The 20,485-nt window shown below is 35.3% G+C and overlaps 1 protein-coding gene across 1 annotated transcript in view; it reads left to right on the forward strand.

Moving 5' to 3' along the window:
• Window positions 1-13,324: 13,324 nt before the first annotated feature.
• Window positions 13,325-20,485, forward strand: part of LOC135750701 (deoxynucleoside triphosphate triphosphohydrolase SAMHD1-like) — a 59,428-nt gene continuing 52,267 nt past the window's right edge. Inside the window, exons 1-2 of the mRNA XM_073814573.1 lie at window positions 13,325-13,471; window positions 19,271-19,356. Coding sequence (XP_073670674.1) covers window positions 13,393-13,471; window positions 19,271-19,356 — 165 coding nt within the window. The 5' untranslated portion in view covers window positions 13,325-13,392. The remainder of the gene's footprint in view (window positions 13,472-19,270; window positions 19,357-20,485) is intronic.

Consider the following 20,485-nt stretch of genomic DNA (forward strand, 5'->3'; position numbering starts at 1 on the left):
TTTGACATCTTAAAAAAGTCACGACAGAATAAAACTATAAAATAACAGCCCCATGCGATGCATTCTGGACACCAAAATCTGAAGAAAAAAACAGAAAAAGTTTGATAAGGAATTCTGGTTGCCAGATTGCTTTGCATGAGGCTGCTATTTTAGTTTATTCTGTAAAGATAAAGACTTGTTAATGTTTAATGTTCATTTAACTTTGAACAAACATAAACTTAAATCTACAGTAATTTACTAGTAAACAGCTGCATAACTATGCACATTTTTACTTGTAACTTGAGAATGTTGCTCTTTAGACACCAAACAATTTTGCTTGTCTCATTTCAGAATATTAACAATTAGTTGGCTATTATTCTTAGTCAATCGTAAATTGTTGTAATATGCTTATGACTTCTGTATGTAATGCGCAGTTAACTGAAATAAACCAGGCTTGATGACGTATGCAGCCAGCGACCTCCCTGCAGGCTGCAATAATCCTTTTTTAATGGTTTTTAAAAATATTTATTTTAAATACTACCACCATTTGCCCTATGTGTTGTTGATTATGCAAATCGCATATTAAAAACTTCACGCAACAATTTTTATCATGGGTCATTGACTAAGAATAAAAATAATGTTTATCAGCAATAATATATGGCATTTTAGCGTTATGTAACATGCGCGACGGTAGGTGTCAGTATAAGCAAGTACTACTGCGGGCAGCCTTAGGTAGAAACTATGTATACGGAGTATACTGCGATGTAGTGTTCCCCGTAAGATGCTATTTAATGTTAATATTTATACTGCTGTTCACAAGCGCTCAAAAAATATTTTGATTTTATTGTAGATTTATTTGATGCATTCGAACAAATTCTGACAAAAACTATAGTGTTTTATGATCACGAGTAGAGTTAAGACAAATCGAAATTATCCAAAGGAACAGGGACCTTTGTACTCCAAAATGGTATAGTGATGTCTGTGGGGCAGTATGTAAATCATCTGCTGAGATGGATTTGTGTCCATTTCCATTTGCATTTGCATTCAGACAGACTTTCACTTTTTGTTTTTCAAAGTTAGTTCAGACGTTTAAGCTTAAGTTCAGCAATCAGTCGATTATTCAGTTCATTTTTTAGAAAACTGGTTTTAGGAATCAACAAGTCTTTTTGTTTACAAATAAAATGACATTTTATCAAGTTCAAGTTAGCTTCACTGTTATTTTGCTTTATGTTGAGGCACACAAACACAAAAGCTTTACCTCACAGGACCTCACAGCCACTTCATTTTATAATCAAATGACCTACAGTATATGAAAGCTGATCAGCTGTCACATGTACCTTTATCTGTGAGCAGGTGAACTCTATTTGTATATCATTTATATCAATTATATTGTGTACCAGAAAATAATTTTGAATTATAGTCACATCCACTGAAACAAATCTTCTATTTAGTTCATACAGCACTATATAAAGTTTGGGACAAATACATTCTTCTTGATTTTCCTCCACAGATTTTATCAGCATATGTTCATATATTTTGACTTTGTATCAATCAAAGCATCTTTCAGGGCATCATAATGTTTGCAGAAAATAAGGATTTACAGGTGTTTAACAGGTGTTTGGGTTTAACCCAGTTTGTGTTTAACTACTGCAAGTATGAGATCTCCTCAAAGTCAAAACCAGGAAAGAAAATTGCTTCCAACGTTTTTTGATGTGAAAATCATTTCACTGTAAAATCCTTATAAATGAAAGCAACACCAAAGAGTTTTTTTTACCTGAAAATAATGTTTCCAAAAAAGTTTAGTCGTTCATCCACTCGAAACAGGGTGAACGGCACTTTCACATTCGCTTTGCAGCCCTCTATCGGCCAAAACGCGATTGCGCTCACACCACAGCCTTCCGCGCTTGAGCCCAAGTAAACCGTGCTCCGGCCCACCTCTGCAACCCGGCCGCGGCGCGATTAACCAATCCGCGCCCGGGCGCCGAACAGAGCGATCACACTAGTCAAACAAACCAGGCTTTGGGGGTCAAACGCGCCCGAGTGCGGTTTGGTTTGGATAGTGTGAGTGCGCCCTAAAGAAGTTTCCAAATGCGACGGTTCTGTAGTTCGAGTGAAAACTACAAAAACTTGCTTTACGGCAGACCTCCAATCCAATCAGAGCCAGCTTTGCTGCAGTAGTCTAAATTATTTACGACAGTGGCAATGGACAGTTCCGCTTCCAACCTGTAGGCGGAGCAAAGAGCAAAAACTCTTTAGTGTTGCTTTAAAATAAACTATTGGTAGCTACATTTGCCAGCATACAATAGTATTTCTACATTACATTTTTAATTTACATCAACAGTTTAAGAAGATTACCACAGCATCAGCAAAGTTATTGCTTTAAAATAAAGCAACTTTTATGTGGTAGTTTCCCAGAAAGTAGTCCCAGATTAAAGCTGTCTCAAAAAAACACTTAAAATATGCTGTATCTGGCCCGTTGTTTAGTGTCAAGATGCACACAAGTAATGTTTTTGTAAGTTATGTTTGTGAAAACTATTTAAATGTTCTAATATAACTAAGGCCAAGTCCTGGCTTTATATTTTGCTTTAGTTATATTTTTAGCTTCATATATTGCTTTAGTTGGTGAACAAATACAGCAACTTGACAAAATGTAGTTTGTATTTGTATACGTGCAGTTTAAGTTGTATTCAGCAGTAGTCAGTACATGTGGTGTAAGTATATCTGTTTAAGTGATTGTTCTGCGGTAGCGTCTGTAATCATATCAGCAAAATTGTTTGGTGTCTAAACAACAAAACTCTCAAGTTACCATAATGACTGATGAAAACGCATTAAGACTTCATCAGTGAACGAGAACAATGGGTTAAAACTGAAACTGAGTGACAGAAACCATCAAACACTGAGAGGGACTATGTGTCCAAACTAGGGATGCACCGAATCCAGGATTCGGATTCGGGCGAATACTGGGCTTTTTGACGGGGTTCGGGTTTGGCCGAATCTTAGGGCGTTTTCACATTAGCACTTTTGGTGCGCATCCGGGTTCGATTGACATCAGAGTTCGGTACATTCGGATGATGTGAACGCTGTCTTCCGAACTCGGGTGCGCACCCGCTAAACGTACTCGAGTCCGCTTAAAAAGGGTGGTCTGGCGTTCGTTTCATGTGAACTCCAGATTGGTTCGCTGCTAATGTGAGCGCAATCGTACCAAATCGCGGAAGTGAACCGCTGTTAATTACGTATTATATGGAATGTCCCACCAAAACAGACGTGTGTGTTTGTGTGCGTGCACTTACCTTGACAACAAAATGCATAGAATGCTTGGTTGAGTTTTGTTCTTATTTTTTTAAACCTTTGGTTTTGTTTTCAAAGAAATAATACAGAAACGCACTTTCGTCTCTCTGCCACAAACATACTAAAGTCGTTTCGATGACAACGCGGTCTGTCCGCCGACGTCAATTTTTGCGGAGGCATTCAGAAATCATCTCTCTGCTTGCAGTTAGTCAATCACACTTGTCGTCTTCTCGTTTACAGCGGTTGCCAAGCAACATGAGAACGCGCTGGCTGCAGCCTGATGATGCAAGCGTACCGCGGTTCGGATGCAAAAATAATATGTGAACACAGTCCATGGGGGGCATGGGGAGGGGGGAGCAATCGAACTCGGGTTCGGACCAGGCAATCGCACCAAATGTGAAACCGTCCTTAGATTTTTTTTCCACCGAACCGAACCCTAAGCTTGCGTTACGCTGGTCGACGTCACGCGGCCGTTGATTACACACATCAGGTGCGGACGTGGAGATAAGTGTTTTTTTTCCAGTGAGCCTGGGGCGTTTCACATTTCGTGGACGCACCTGGAAAAACTAACGCATCGCACCGCATCGCTTTCATTGTGCTTTGCAGTCGGGCTATCAAAATGCATCCCCGCCCTGCCCGTCGGGCTATCTTGACTTATAGGGAGGAAAAATATATTTAAATGCTTATGTATCATTGGGTATTTAAATTGCGTTTGAGCGCGCGCTCGAGTTTTACTTTCACTTTCGCGATCGGGCGAAGCCGCAGTACAAGAAGCAATCCGTACTGATTTGTCATGGATTTTTGAGCAAATCCTCCAACTTTGTCCTGTCAGTCATAACTATCCTCACGTAAGAAAATTAAATCTCTCGCAGCAAGCTTTAAAGTGATATAGATTGTACGGGCAGTGAAGAGAGTGACGCAGAATCGCTCTTAAAGCGACAGTAGCCCCTGTTTTTCTGATCGAAAAAATTATCCAATCTCTAACTGGATGATTCAAACTGTGAGTTTTGTGACCCACTGAACCACTTTTAAATGGTGAGTATATCTGGTGTGGGGATGAACAGGAACAGTTGGTTTACATGGAAATCCAGTTTTTTTTGTTTGTTAAAAAAACCAACAGCATCAAAACAACAACAAGAATAGCAAATTACACATTGTGGTTAGAGGCCCTATTGGCTTTGTATTGGCAAAATTTCAGGCTACCAAAAACTGAAGAGTGCCTGCCCGAAGGGCTACCAGGGATTTTGAAATTTTGCAAGCCCTGTAATGGAATAAGGATGCGAGTAGGATTCGGTATTTGGTTTCGGATTCGGCCGAATCTTAACAGTGGATTCGGTATTCGTCCGAATCCAAAAAATCTGGATTCGGTGCATCCCTAGTCCAAACAGTACTGAAGTACTGCAGAATTCACAATTCATCTTAAACACTCAACACAAACAGCTTCAAAGGTTAAAACAGTAATAATTCTGTGGCTGTCTACATCAGAAACAAGGATTGTTTTTTTTATATTTTACAGCCCAAAAAAAAATGCTGTAGTTTAAACAAAGACTTGATCAGAATGATGGTTAGACCTTCTGCTTTACTAATAATCACAAGACTAATTCAGTACAGAACAATAACATTGAGAAGTTATTAACAGTATGCATTTAAATGCGATTGTCAATCCCAAAACCTTGCGGTGTACACGTGGACACTTCCTTCTCATCTTTCAGGAAACATCCTTGTTTGCTGCACCCCAAATATGTTTGTACATCAGTCTCTGTTAAACATTTTGTATTGATTTAATCATCTTATAATAGATCTATTCATGTATGCCTAAACCTTCAACATTCCCAGAACGATTGTTTGAATGGCTTTTACTTTCAATATTCTGAAGTTAAAGGTCACATAACACACAGTGTTTCTGCTCATCTCATGTTAATCTTGGGTACCCAAAGAGTAAATGGTAAATAGAATGCATTTATATAGGGCTTGCAACAGGCCCATGGCCATCCAAAGATTTTAACAAGTTGCCTCACATTCACCCATTCACTCATACACCGACAGCAAATGTCAGCCATCCAAGGCATCTCGTCAGGAGCAGCTGGGGTTAGGTGTCTTGCTCAAAGATACCTCGACACTTGGTCAGGTGGAACCGGGATCGAACCAACAACCTTCCGGTTTGTTGACAACCTACATTGAACCACTGAGCCACTGTCACTCCTAGTAGAGTAGTATTGCATCCTTCATATTTCTGAAGGGTCTTTAGTTTTATCAGATTTATAAAAGACAGATCAGCTCTAGCGCTACTTTCCCAGAAAAACCCAAACTCCGGAGGTGTACTGCGAGCAAGAGCAAGCAACACACACACACACACACACACACACACACACACACACACACACACACACACACACACACACACACACACACACACACACACACACACACACACACACACACACACACACACACACACACACACACACACACACACACACACAACATTATACAACTATCTCTGAATAACTTGATGATTCACTAAATGTTTTTGTCGTTTACATTATGTAAACCTATTCACCTTATTCCGCCATGCCCCTTTTTAATTATTCGCTTTTCCGCATTTTGTCAACCGAATTCCGCTGCTAATATGGCACAGTGCATTCGGTAGCTAGTTTGGTGGTTAGAAGATTGTTTGTAGTTCACTATAACATTAGCGAAATGACAAATATCGCAACTGTTGTAAATGTTTTAAATTAGGAGCACGGAGAAAACTTCATACGAGGCTCGGATAGTCTTATAATGTCACATCAATCGTCTCGGTTAGACGATATGAAGCAGCCGCGGCAAGTAACCTATTGGACATATTTAATTACCTCGTCCTGTCAGAAGGAGTTGATGGAGCAGCATTATTAAAGTAATTATGCTTACCAATATTTACACAGTGATTTCGTCTTTTTTAAAGCAAATGTGCACCTTAGCCAGTCCAATATCTATTTCGTTTTTATGTGGTAATGTACCATGATAGAATTCATTTGCAAACTTGCCAACACTTATTCCTTCAAATCAGGAGACTTAAATCCTTTTAAGTGGAATCTACAAAGCTCACATATGGTTTAAGAAATTCCTTACAGATAAAATCTGATCACACTGTAAAGGTTTATATAACTGCATGACAGGTAATATCTGATCACATTGTAAAGGTTTAATATAACTGCACAATATCTGATCACATTGTAAAGGTTTAATATAACTGCATGGCAGGTAATATCTGATCACATTGTAAAGATTTAATATAACTGCACAATATCTGATCACATTGTAAAGGTTTAATATAACTGCATGGCAGGTAATATCTGATCACATTGTAAAGATTTAATATAACTGCATGGCAGGTAACATCTGATCACACTGTAAAGGTTTATATAACTGCATGACAGGTAACATCTGATCACATAGTAAAGATTTAATATAACTGCACAATATCTGATCACATTGTAAAGGTTTAATATAACTGCATGGCAGGTAATATCTGATCACATTGTAAAGATTTAATATAACTGCACAATATCTGATCACATTGTAAAGGTTTAATATAACTGCATGGCAGGTAATATCTGATCACATTGTAAAGATTTAATATAACTGCACAATATCTGATCACATTGTAAAGGTTTATATAACTGCATGACAGGTAACATCTGATCACATAGTAAAGATTTAATATAACTGCACAATATCTGATCACATTGTAAAGGTTTAATATAACTGCATGGCAGGTAATATCTGATCACATTGTAAAGATTTAATATAACTGCACAATATCTGATCACATTGTAAAGGTTTAATATAACTGCATGGCAGGTAATATCTGATCACATTGTAAAGATTTAATATAACTGCACAATATCTGATCACATTGTAAAGGTTTAATATAACTGCATGGCAGGTAATATCTGATCACATTGTAAAGATTTAATATAACTGCATGGCAGGTAACATCTGATCACACTGTAAAGGTTTATATAACTGCATGACAGGTAACATCTGATCACATAGTAAAGATTTAATATAACTGCACAATATCTGATCACATTGTAAAGGTTTAATATAACTGCATGGCAGGTAATATCTGATCACATTGTAAAGATTTAATATAACTGCACAATATCTGATCACATTGTAAAGGTTTAATATAACTGCATGGCAGGTAATATCTGATCACATTGTAAAGATTTAATATAACTGCACAATATCTGATCACATTGTAAAGGTTTAATATAACTGCATGGCAGGTAATATCTGATCACATTGTAAAGATTTAATATAACTGCATGGCAGGTAACATCTGATCACACTGTAAAGGTTTATATAACTGCATGACAGGTAACATCTGATCACATAGTAAAGATTTAATATAACTGCACAATATCTGATCACATTGTAAAGGTTTAATATAACTGCATGGCAGGTAATATCTGATCACATTGTAAAGATTTAATATAACTGCACAATATCTGATCACATTGTAAAGGTTTAATATAACTGCATGGCAGGTAACATCTGATCACACTGTAAAGGTTTATATAACTGCATGACAGGTAACATCTGATCACATTGTAAAGATTTAATATAACTGTACAACATCTGATCACATTGTAAATGTTTAATATAACTGCATGTTAGGTAACATCTGATCACATTGTAAAGGTTTAATTTAAATGCATGACAGGTAACAACTGATCACATTGTAAATGTTTAATATAACTGCACAACATCTGATCACATTGTAAAGGTTTAATATAAATGCATGACAGGTAACAACTGATCACATTGTAAATGTTTAATATAACTGCACAACATCAGATCACATTGTAAATGTTTAATATCACTGCATGACATCTGATCACATATGAAGGTTTAATGTAACTTTACAACAGGTAAAATCAGGTCACATTGTAAAGGTTTATAAAAATAACTATGCACTAAGAAACAACTAACTTTTCAGCAAGACCACCCTGCAATGAATTAAGACAGCTTTATCAGAGTCATCAGGAGCTGATCCCAAGTGTTTATCTGGAAGCTGTTTGTGTATGTACTGGTGACGTGCTTAGCGACTGAATGTAATGCATGCAATATCAACCCTGTGTAAAGCTGACAAAGATGGTTGTTTCTCTGCAGATATATGTACATTTGTGCCAGCTCAACACATGAAGCAGAAGCATTGAAGCAGTTTCTTGGACAGGGTTTACAGGACTAAGCCTTAATTATATTAGGACATTTTAGTTTTTACAAACAAACCACATCTTGTAACAAAACAATGGCACTCATATGTGTTGAGGTATGTCAGTACAAGGTGTTTTTAAATTATCGTAGCTCAAATAAGCATTTTAGCCTGGGACCAGGATAAGCCCTGTCCGGGAAACCGCACCATTGTTTTCCCATATCAGATGTAGGTTGCTTCAGGTTGAGTTGTGATTTTAAAGTGTAGTTGTGTTCAGAGACGGATTGATCCTCCCATTGTGTTTCTGCATCACAGTTTAGGAACATGTTGATTGTATCATCCTCACAGTTGTCCATTGCATCACTAAACATCAATGCATCTGTGAAAATAATATAACCATAAACATTTTTATGTTAGTATTTAAAAGAAACTTGCATCATGAGAATTAATATATTAATGACATCCATACTTAAACAAAACAGTGTGAGAGAGAGAGATGCATTAAAAAGAGACAGTAACATTATACACACAACCTCTAACTTCAGTGTTAAATAATATGTCGTTTAATAGGTCATCATCAATATCTGAATGAGAAATGAACTGACCTTCTAGCATCTGAAATCTCTGTAACTTATATGAGTCATGTGAGCTACTGTAAGAATGTAATGTACTATAATATATTGTTGTCTTATCTTAAATATAAAAATATAGGTGGGCAATGAAAATCATTCAAAATAATTGCATTTTATTAACTAACGTTACTGATCTTAAGTTTATTCGTAGAACAGACATCACAAATCTAACGTTAGGCGAAAGAGCACAGTTAGCTAAGATAGCTTACCTGAAACTGACCACCTTTTCAAAACCCGGCATGGCTTCAAGTTACCGGAACATCGTAGTCGAACCATTACTTGGGATAAGGGTGTTCCTCAGTCGGCTTCCCGTCCGTTAAAATTGATAAGAAACAAACATAAAGGCGCTTGAGTGAGCTTTTTAAGTTTAACGCGTCGCCTTCAGCCACTGCCTCAGCTGCTCATCATATGCAGCCGGAAGTACGTTGACAAAATGAGCGCAATGGCGCCCCCCTTGTTGTCGTGAAAAATAAGGTGAATACGATGATTGACAACAAAACACAGACATCATTTCAACTAAATCCAGAGTTAAACAAACGCACAGGCACAACTCCGCTGCAACCCCGGATAAGCAAACTATATCCATTGTTTCTACACTGTCAAAAATAGGGGTACAGTAGGAGTCCATTTCTGTCCCTATGGGTACAATCTACACTAACATGTTTGGAGTGCAGAAAAACAATAATTTTTCCTGAATATCAATAACGTGTACAACGCAAGGTTTTGGGAGGGACATTCGCATTAGAATGCATAAACGTCTCTATGTTTTTGTTCAATATTTACTTTTAAATCAATTACTTATTTGACAAAAATGCTTTGTGTTGAGTTCTGCTATTTGAAGTTTAAGGTTTATGGTAGACTTTTATGTAGAAAATGGTTTACCAAAACAATTGCAGCTCTTAGAACACAATTATAAATCAATTGCACTGCAGTTTAATGTGTTTTGTTTGCTGTCACAATGTTGATGTTTGGTATCTGTGTATACAACACACCCCTATAGCTTAAAGGTTGAAGCAAGAACAAACAAAGGACAAGAGCTAAGAATCTAACTAAAGGAACAACAATGATCATCATAATGTTGACCTCAAACAAAACAGTCCATTATTCAGTTCATTTTCAGAAGACTGGTTTTACCACTCAACAAGTCTTTTTGTTTACAGATATTAAAGATGCCATTTTATCAAGTTCAAGTTATCAAGCTTCACGGCTATTCTGCTATATGTAGAGGCACCAAAAAACAAAAGCTTTACCTCACAGGACCTCACTGCCACTTCATTTTATAATCAAATGACCTACAGTACATGAAAGCTGATCAGTTGTCACATGTACCTTTATCTGTGAGCAGGTGAACTCAATTTTTATATCATTTATATCAATTATATTGTGTGCCAGAAAATAATAGACATACAAAAAAACTAAAGTCACAGGACCGAGCACAGCCACTTCATTTTATAATCAAATGACCTATATGAAAGCTGATCAACTGTATTTTCATCCGTGAGCAGATGAACTCTAATCTTACATCATTTATATTGTGTACCAGAAAATAATACTTTTGAATAATAGTCACATTCACTGAAAAATTTTATACTAGCTTTTTCCTGGATGTGTCAACTTTGTGTTTTTAAAACACATTTGTTACGGCAATGTAAAGTTAATGGTGCAATTCTGTGATGGTTGGTAATTGTAAAGATTATCATTGAATAAATTGATTTACTCATCAAAAGTTTCTATTCTGTCAATAATGTAAATGAGATCCAACACTTTCACAGCAACTTGTCATTAGACAAACAGCTGTGAAAGTGTTGGAGCTTAAGAAATTTTGGACAAAAATGTACCACTTTATACGTGGGACGTACAAACATCAAGAATCGGAGTATGAATCTCAACCATGGTGACAAAAAAATTGTAAAAAGTTCATAATTTATCCATGCCGCAGTGCATGATGGGAGTCCTGGATGAGATTTGTAATTTGTTGATACCCAGCATGCATTGCAGCATGAAGTTTTTTATATAATTGTCACCATGGTTGAGATTCATACTCTGATTATTGATGTTTCTACGTCCCAAATATAAATTGTTAATTATTGTCTAAACTTTTTAAACAATGATAAACTGCTGTGAAAGTGCTGGATCTCAAACATTATTAGCAAAAAATGAACTTTTGATGAGTAAATCAACTAATTAGGTGATGATCTTTCCTATTATGCACAGAACTGCACTAACTTTACTATAACATATGTGTTTTATACACACAAAGTAACACATCTAAGGAAAAACCAGCAAACAAAAAGTCAACGGTCAAGAGTCCAACTAAAACAAACACTAATCACAAAAATGGTGACTTAAAATGAAACAAATCATCATCTAAACCTAATAAGTGAATTGTGTTTTATACAGCAATATTTTTACTGAACATTCAGAAATAATGTTTCATAAAATAATAAAATGCAATGTTTCTCTATCATTAATATAACAAGCAAACAGTTGTTATTTTAAACATTGTGTGAACATTAAAACATGACATTGTCATAACGTTTGAAAATGGTAGAATGTAACATTCCTCTAACATTCAGATAACCCAGAAACGTTCTTAAAACGTCAAGAAAACTGGACACTTTTTATGTTGGCAGAACGTTTTTGGGAATGTTGGGAACGCTCAAGGAACGTTCTTAGAATTTTTTTCTGTTAGTTGGGTTGTTTTTAACCCAGTTTGTATTTAAGTTACTGGGTTGATCTCTTTCACATTTTCTAGGTTGATAGAAGCACTGGGGACCCAATTATAGCACTTAAACATGGAAAAAGTCAAATTTTCACGCTATGACCCCTTAACATTGATTTAATGGTTGCTTGTTATCTGGGAAGTGTTAAATAGAGTTAACCTGCTGATAAACGTGACAGCTGAGTTGTTTTCATATGACTAATTTTATTATACAGTAAGGCCCTGACATGTGTGCACAAAGTTATTTTTGAAACCGGAGAGGTTGAAATGACCGTTTATGAAAATAGCCGCTCATGTGTAAACGTAGTCTAAATTGAAGTGTCTGTGAGGTCCTGTCTCAACAAGAATAACAGTCAAGCTCACTTCAACTTGATAAAATTTCATATCATTTACAGACAAAGACAATTGTTGAGTGGTAAATCTTCTAAATTATGTAGTGACTAATAGACTTTTGTTTAAAAGTCCGTACTAACTAAAAAAACAGAAAGTGAAAATCTGTCTGAATGCAAATGGTAAAGAAAACAAATATCATCAGCTGGTAAATTGTGAGCGTCTGACTATTATTGAATCTGCTCCGTCAATAAACAGTAAAATCTGTCAAACTAGACTCGCTTCATAAACCACTTAATGTTTTCAATTGTTTCTGTGACAATCTAACCAAAAATACATGCTTTATGTTTTTAATCTGACGTCATGTGAATATTTCAGTAGGGTGTATTATCAGCTTAACTCCTGTTCTGAATAGATGATTATGACGATATAAGATCATTCACATATGAAGCAGATTCATCATAACATTACATTAGGAGTCTGTACAAATACAAAAGATAACCTGAACACTCTTATTATCTCAATGAAAATATCTCAATCAACAGGATTAGTGTTAAAGAGACAACATCTGTAAATGTGATGTTTGTCAAGCTTTGATCATGAGTAAACATTACTGTAGAAGAAGCTTCATACTGATATGCACACAAAAGCAATACAAAATGTTTCTATATTTAATCTATATTTCATCTATATTGATAGATAAAGATGCCTGTCTGCTTAAAGCTCAACACTAACATCACCTGCAATGGACTGATCCAAACAAAGATTCCCCCCAAAGATCTATTACATGTATATCTTTATACAAGCTGTTTATCTCCCTAATGTATTTTGTAAAAAAGTGAAAACATTTTTTGAGTACTTAATTTTAAATGTGATTTAAAACAGTTTTCATTTAAAATGATTTAATGACTAGCAAAGTAATGACCAACTTGAACAAGTGAATAGTGTAACCTTTGCATATTAGAAAAGTGAAATTTTTGAATGCAAATTTCTGTAAACAATTTTGCTCTGATATCATATGCTAAGGAAAATAGGTCACTTCATTACAGGTACATCTTTATTTTCAATTTAGTGTTAGGTTACTGAAAAGACACTCCCTGTACTGCTGCTGTAATGCAGTGGGTTGAGTCCCTGAATCTATAAAAGCTGAAGGCAGACCTACAGATCTTCATTACTATCAGCATAATTTGCTACACCACAACAGAACAACAACAACAGATCCTAGACAAACAAATAAGATGTCGACTGAAGAACGTTCTCCTGATAAATCTTTCAAAGAAACTGTTGAAAAATTAAGAAAACTGTGTGAAGATAAAGGTAAGGGAACAATGATGTAATTCCAAAACTGTATCCACTAAAGAAAAAATATTATTAATTTAATCTTTAACGACATTATTAATATGAATTATTAGTAAAATTATGCATACAAAATGTGTTCTTATAGAATAGATTCTGACAGTTTGTATAGAAAAAAATAACTACAACAGTTTTTCTAGCTATACAGTCTGACTATAATATCAACCAGTTATAATATTGACTAAATTAGTTTTAGTCATAGTCTTTTGACATAAATGCAATTTAGTTTTAGTCATATTTTAGTCATCTGAATTGTTTTTAGTTTTAGTTTAGTTTTAGTCAACAAAATGCCATGAGATTTAAGTCAACAAAATATACATTTAATTTAGTTGACTAAAATCGAATACATTTAAATTGAATAGGTTTACAGTTTTTTTCAATCGCTAACAAGCGCTTACCCATACTTCAGATAATTTTTCTAAACACTTAACACAGAGTTCTACCTACAAAACACAATTGGCCAAACGCATAATTTTCTTCTCAAAAACACATTTTGTTAAATAAATACTAACTCTTCATTTATCTGCACATATTAACTTTACCAAAACACTGGAAATCTGACTCAAAATAAAATTATTCTTTCAAAGAATAACACTTCTTTTCACTTCACAAGGTACATGCAATCAATTAAAGTACACCAGGTTTCAAAATACTGGCTATTGTTGACATTACAAAAACTGCATAGACTTTTATGTTTCAGTTTTACAGGTATTTGCATGCAAAACATGTTTTACGTTTACGTTTTTACGCTAAATGTTTTGGTTGGGAACTGTGTGCCCACATGTACAGCAATGTTCACATTTAAAAGCATTTCAGTAAAAATCAGTTTTTCCCCTTACTCTTGACTACAGGAGGTAAAGTAGAAACACAATATGATAGAACAGAAAAAGTTTACAGTATTGATCTTGATCATTTTTGAGGAGCTTTCCTCTTCTCCCAGAGGGTGGAAGACGTTGCATTCTTTAGAGGGACAATTTTTTTTACATATGCATTACTGTTTGACCTTATTGACATGTCAAGTGAGAATAGAAACAATCCATGTAAAATGCAATACTTACCTGTTGGTTTGTTGAAAGATGCGTATAATGGAGGCAACCTCCTAAAATTGGGCTGCACTCTTTCACCAGCCTCTCTTACTGAAATCAATGAATTTCATCACTGACTACTGTTCTTGCAGCCCTTGGAATGCCACCACCATGCATTCTTACACCTCTACATTGCCCTCTCCTTGGGTCTGCTCCTCTTACTGACCCTGCACCTCTCACTGCTCCTGCACGTCTAACTGCTCCCCTCACTGCACCTCTCACTGGCCCTGCTCTTCTCACTGCTCCTGCATCTCTCACTGCACCTCTCTCTGCACCTGCATCTCTCACTGCACCTCTCTCTGCACCTGCATCTCTCACTGCACCTCTCACTGGGCCTGCTCTTCTCCATGTGCCCCTTGCTTCCTCGTCCAGACATAACAGTGTTTGTCTGTTTCTGCACAGGAAAATCCCCAGTGTTAAATTAACTCTACCAGTGTTAAATCAACACTATTTGGTGTTTATATAATCCACACCAAGATCGGTGTTAAAAAAGACTGGTGTTAAAAATATAACTCTGAATCAGTGTTAAAGTTAATGAGATAATGAAGTGATGATTAAGACATTAATGGTGAACACCTGCTGGTCATTCAAATCAATTACATTTTGGACATTTTCCTGTCTCTAAATTTTTATTTTGATGACTCATTTTCTGGAGAAAATACCAAAATAATAAAGAAAGACAAATTATTTAATGCAATAGATGAATACTGTTGGGTGTATGCCTCCAAAAGCTGCAATCTTTCACGTTTGCCTCTCTATCAGCATCTCTGTTTGAAAAATAAAATGATAACTTGCAAAGTTATTTTCTACATGGATAAGTTTGACTTCTAAACAGCTGTCAGAACAAAATACAAGTGCTCAACTATTACAGCATCCACACGCGTGATTTAGTAGACAAATCTTCTTTCTGACGTGATGTCTCACAAGTCAAATAAACATTTATCACAAAATGTATCACATTAAATCTTAAGTTTGTGTTTGTTATGAGTTCATTTGAAGTCACCATTACTGTGATTAGTGTTTCATTTAGTCCCTTGACCTTCACCGATCTAACTCTTCTCTTTTAGCAATAGCAACAATGTTTTAGTAAAACCACTTGTTCATTGTTTCATGTAGAGGGAAAACCTTCCAGACCTTCTCAGTTAATTTTTATTATATTCTACAAGTCAGTGAAACATTTGATCACAAATTAAATATGAAGAAATAGGCATATAAAAAAGCTCTATGCAAATGACATTGTATTGAATAAGACTGCCGTCATGCTTCAGTGTTTTTTTGTTGTTGTTGTTTTTTGCTTAAAGGTGCTCTAAGCGAATTGAAGCGTTTTAGACCATAAAACATTTTTTGTTACATACCGGAAACATCTCCTCACTATCTGCTTGCTGCCTGTCCGCTGATCAAACTGTAAAAAAACGCGATCTCTGTAGACAGCCCAGGCTTCACAAACGGCAATATCAACAAATGGCCAAACCTACAAACAGAAACCATAACAAAGTGTTCCAGCCAATAAACGACAAGAAGGATTTGGGGGTGGGGGTTGGGCGCGTTCATGAAAGCACGGAAGGGAGGGGGAGGAGTTAGCTACGCTCCGTCTGTTTGAAAACAGTTCAAACATCAACAGGAAGTGACGTCGCACATTATTCGCTTAGAGCGCCTTTAAGAGAGACTTCATGATTTCTGATACAAATCTCAACAATGGTGACAGTTAATGGTAAGAAAGTTGCAAAATTTTTGTCATGTTGCAATGCATGATGGGATGTATGATTGAGTTTGGTACCCAGCATGCATTGCGGCATGAAGCTTTGTTGTTGATTGTCACCATGATTGTGTTTTATAGGCTGATTGTTGATGTCTCAGTGTGTCTGCCTAACTTCACAGATTAGATTTGGGTAAACAATATTTAACTCTTCAGGGTGTGTGGACTTTTACAGCACTTTTGGATTTCATGGGAGCCTCACAGGGTTGGCAGAACTCATAATAAACACTTATATTCAGTAATTACTTTTTTATGACATCATTGAATCCCAAGACTTATACTTTCATACTAATTAGCATAGTAACAGTAATAGACTTCATTTCTCTCATCTTCCTCTGCTTTAACAGATGTGTTTTATAAACACACTGCCACAAAGAGCAGAAGAAAACTAACACTAAACTTCAAGACCCAAGTACCCAACTAAAGGAAACACTAATCGGCACAATGGTGACTTACTTTATTAACCAGATTTACAGCAGTTCTTTAGAAGTTAAACCTATCATCCATGTAACTCTGCACGCAAGTTGTAATTTTAGTTTTCAAACAGAGATGATGATAGTGTTCATTTAACTATATATGGTGATTTCATCTATTGCATTTAATAATTTGGCTTTCTTCCTCATTTTAGTATTCTCTAGAAAAAGAGTCAACAAAATAAAAATTTTAAGACAGGAACAATTCCAAAATTGAGTTGATTTGACACGGAATGACCAGCAGGTGTTCACTATTAATGACTCAATCACTTCATTATCTTATTAACTTTAACACTGATTTAGTGTTTTTTTTACACCAATCTTGGTGTGGATTATATAAACACCGAGCAGTGTTAATTTAACACTGGGGATTTTGCTGTGTGTTTTCAAAAACATCACTCCTCAAAGTCCTGCTTTTACTGTATAAGTATCAATGTAAAAGAAAAAATAACCTAAGCCAGACTGGAATCAGCTGTGGTTGGCCCAATTTACCCAATATAAAGCTTTTTATACTGTATCTATGGTTTGGAATATTGTTTTTGCTATTGTGAGATGTTGTGTGTAAGCATTTGTAAATACTACAAAAACAATCCATAATTTTGGTGGGAGGTATAGCTTGTCTGTTAAGAAAATGTAAGCATTGTGGAAATGTGTTTACTGACTGCATATTGTGTGAAAACGACATGACATGTGTGAATGGTATGGCCACAAAAGACCGATGCTGTGCTAATTGTGTTTAGAGTTTTGAAAATGTGACAACTGATTGGACAAATGCTTGTTAGCGACTGAAAAAAACTGTAAATGTAATTTAGTGTCATTGTGTAATTGAATGTGCCATGCTGACAAATATGTAACTGTCATGATATAAATATTCTTATATATCCTATAAAAAAGTCATGACCTTGATAATTTAGAAAAGTCCAGTAATTGGACTCTTCGTATTTAGGTTGAGTGGGACACTCTTTGGATACATAATTTGCATAATAAATAAGATTTATGTATTTTGATTGCATATAAAATTTCCATCCATTTAGAAAAATTAATTTATGTACTAGTATTATTAAATCAAATGTGTTTAAAACTAATAAGAAACACCAAGCTTGACTTTGTTAGATGTTGATGTTTTATTGAAAATGTTTGGTTACTATAGTGAGCAGGGCATACTTTGGGTGACCTATTGAATTTTGATTTATTAGCTTTAAGTTTTATTTTTAGACTATTGTAATGAATACATAAGCAACAAGCTAAACAACAAGCTAAGCAACAAGCCAAAAAAAAACAAGCCACATCAAGAATTAGGTAATGAATCTCAACAATAGTGATAAAAGTATTCATGTTGCAATGCATGCTGGGTACCAACACACCCATGCCACCCAACATGCATTGCAGCATGAATAATTTTATCACCATTGTTGATATTTATTAGCTAATTCTTGATTTCTTTGTGTTTTGGCCTGATACCACCTAATTTTTATACAATAAATGTTTTTGAAAGCTCCTCATAAATGACAATAAAAGTATTATGGAATCAACACCGTAGTACTGGATGATATCAGTCAGTGTGGCTGTTGTATGATATTTATAAAATGATCAGTAATTAAACCACATCACAATAAAATTTTCTTGGCTTGTTAGCTTATGTTATACATAAACCTACTACAAGATGGCAATTTTAACCTGCTATGATAAATAACCTGTGGGGTTGTTCACATATGCACTCTGGGGACAACAAAGATTTATTTGACATCCCAAAGGGTACAATTCACTTTTTTAAGATGTAAAATAAAAAATTGTGTCCCCAGAATACAAATGCTCAAAATACCCCACAGAAATTTATTATAACATGTTAAAATTGCCACGGTGCAAGCATTTAGGTGTGTCCTTTTAAATGCAAATGAGTTGATGAAATGCAAACACTGATGGTGGTTTGTTGAAATTGAAACTCAATTGTGCTGTCAATTATTTTCTCTCTCTTTTTCTGCACTAAATGACAGTGCTGTGGTTGGATATTGCAGATAAAGGGGCGGTATTATTATTATTTGATTCTCTTCTGACATCACAAGGGAGACAAATTTCAATAACCTAATATTTACATGCTTGCAGAGAATGGTTTACCAAAACTAAGTTAGTGGGTTGATCTTTTTCACATTTCATAGATTGATAGAAGCACTGGGGACCCAATTATAGCACTTAAACATGGAAAAGGTCAGATTTTCATGGTATGTCCCCTTTAAAAAAGCCTAATAATATGACCCCTTTAAACATCTGGCTACATTTAGAAGTCCTATTACCCTCAGGTTTTAATTTCAATGAGAGGTGATTATACAAGAATAACATTATCATTCACTTAATTGTATTATTATGTTATGAAATATTATATTTTCTTGTGAAGCTGAAAGAAAATATTTTGGACACTGTGTATATGAAATGTTTTCTTTTACCACAGAGATAAAAGAGAAGATCATAGGTGAATTGTGGAACACTGAAGAGAAATACTCCTTACAGGAGAATAAACATTCAGAGGAAAGGACGGTACGTTTATTATTATAAACTGGACAGTACACTAACATTTTGTGTATTTGGTGTAATGCAATGTGTTAGTTTATTGATCAGAAAACACATTATTTTCTACGTACATTATTGTTGTTCCTCTATGCCATGCCTTCTGTAATAATTGAATTTTCACAAAGCGCATCTCTCTGAGAAAGCGTGGTGTGATCCGATTGGCCAGCTATCCAGAGTGTTGCAATTGGCCCAATTCACTGCAAAATCCCGGGAGTTAAATTAACACTGCTCAGTGTTTATATAGGTCCACTCCCCAGAGTGTTAAAAAAGTAACACTGGAGAGAGTTAAAAGCAGCAATCTGTGACTTTATTCTCTCTATCACCATCTCTGTTTGAAAACTGAAATTGCATTTTACATCTTACTTGTAGAGTTATTTTCTTAACTTAGGTTTAGATGTTGGCTGTTTCATTTAAAGTCACCATTATTGTGATCAGTGGTTGTTTTAGTAGGACTTGACTCTTGACAATTAGCTTGTTAGTTTTTTCAAACTGCTATATCTTAGTGTGTTTAAAACACATTCTTATAGCAAAGAAAAGGTTATTGTGTGATTGAATATTGATGATTAAAACAAAATGTCAAACATAATCATTTAATGAACAGATTTATTAATACAGTTTTCCTCCCTCATCAGAAGCATTATTTTCTATTAATAATAAATTACTACAGTTCTAGGTCCAGAACTCTCATAGCAGTTTGTTATTCTGAAGGGTTTTGATAGTGTGCACAAAAACATTAACCGCTGAACAACGTAGATACACAAACATCAAGAATTGGAGTATGAATCTCAACAATGGTGACAAAGAAAATTGTAAAAAAGGTCATTATTTATTCATGCCGCAGTGCATTCTGGGAGTTCTGGATAAGATTTGTAATTTGTTTATACCCAGCATGCATTGCAGCATGAAGCTTTTCATTTTATTGTCACCATCATTGTGATTCATACTCTGATTCTTGATGTTTAAGTGTCTACATTATTCCCCAGTTAATATGTAAGTGTCAGTGTTTAATTCAGTGTTGGTTCAGAATGAAAAACTGCTATGAAATGGCTGGATCTCATACTAAAGTATCATATTTTTGACAGAAATAAACACTTCT

This window comes from Paramisgurnus dabryanus, chromosome 4 (assembly GCF_030506205.2).
Source record: "Paramisgurnus dabryanus chromosome 4, PD_genome_1.1, whole genome shotgun sequence".
NCBI lineage: Eukaryota > Metazoa > Chordata > Actinopteri > Cypriniformes > Cobitidae > Paramisgurnus > Paramisgurnus dabryanus.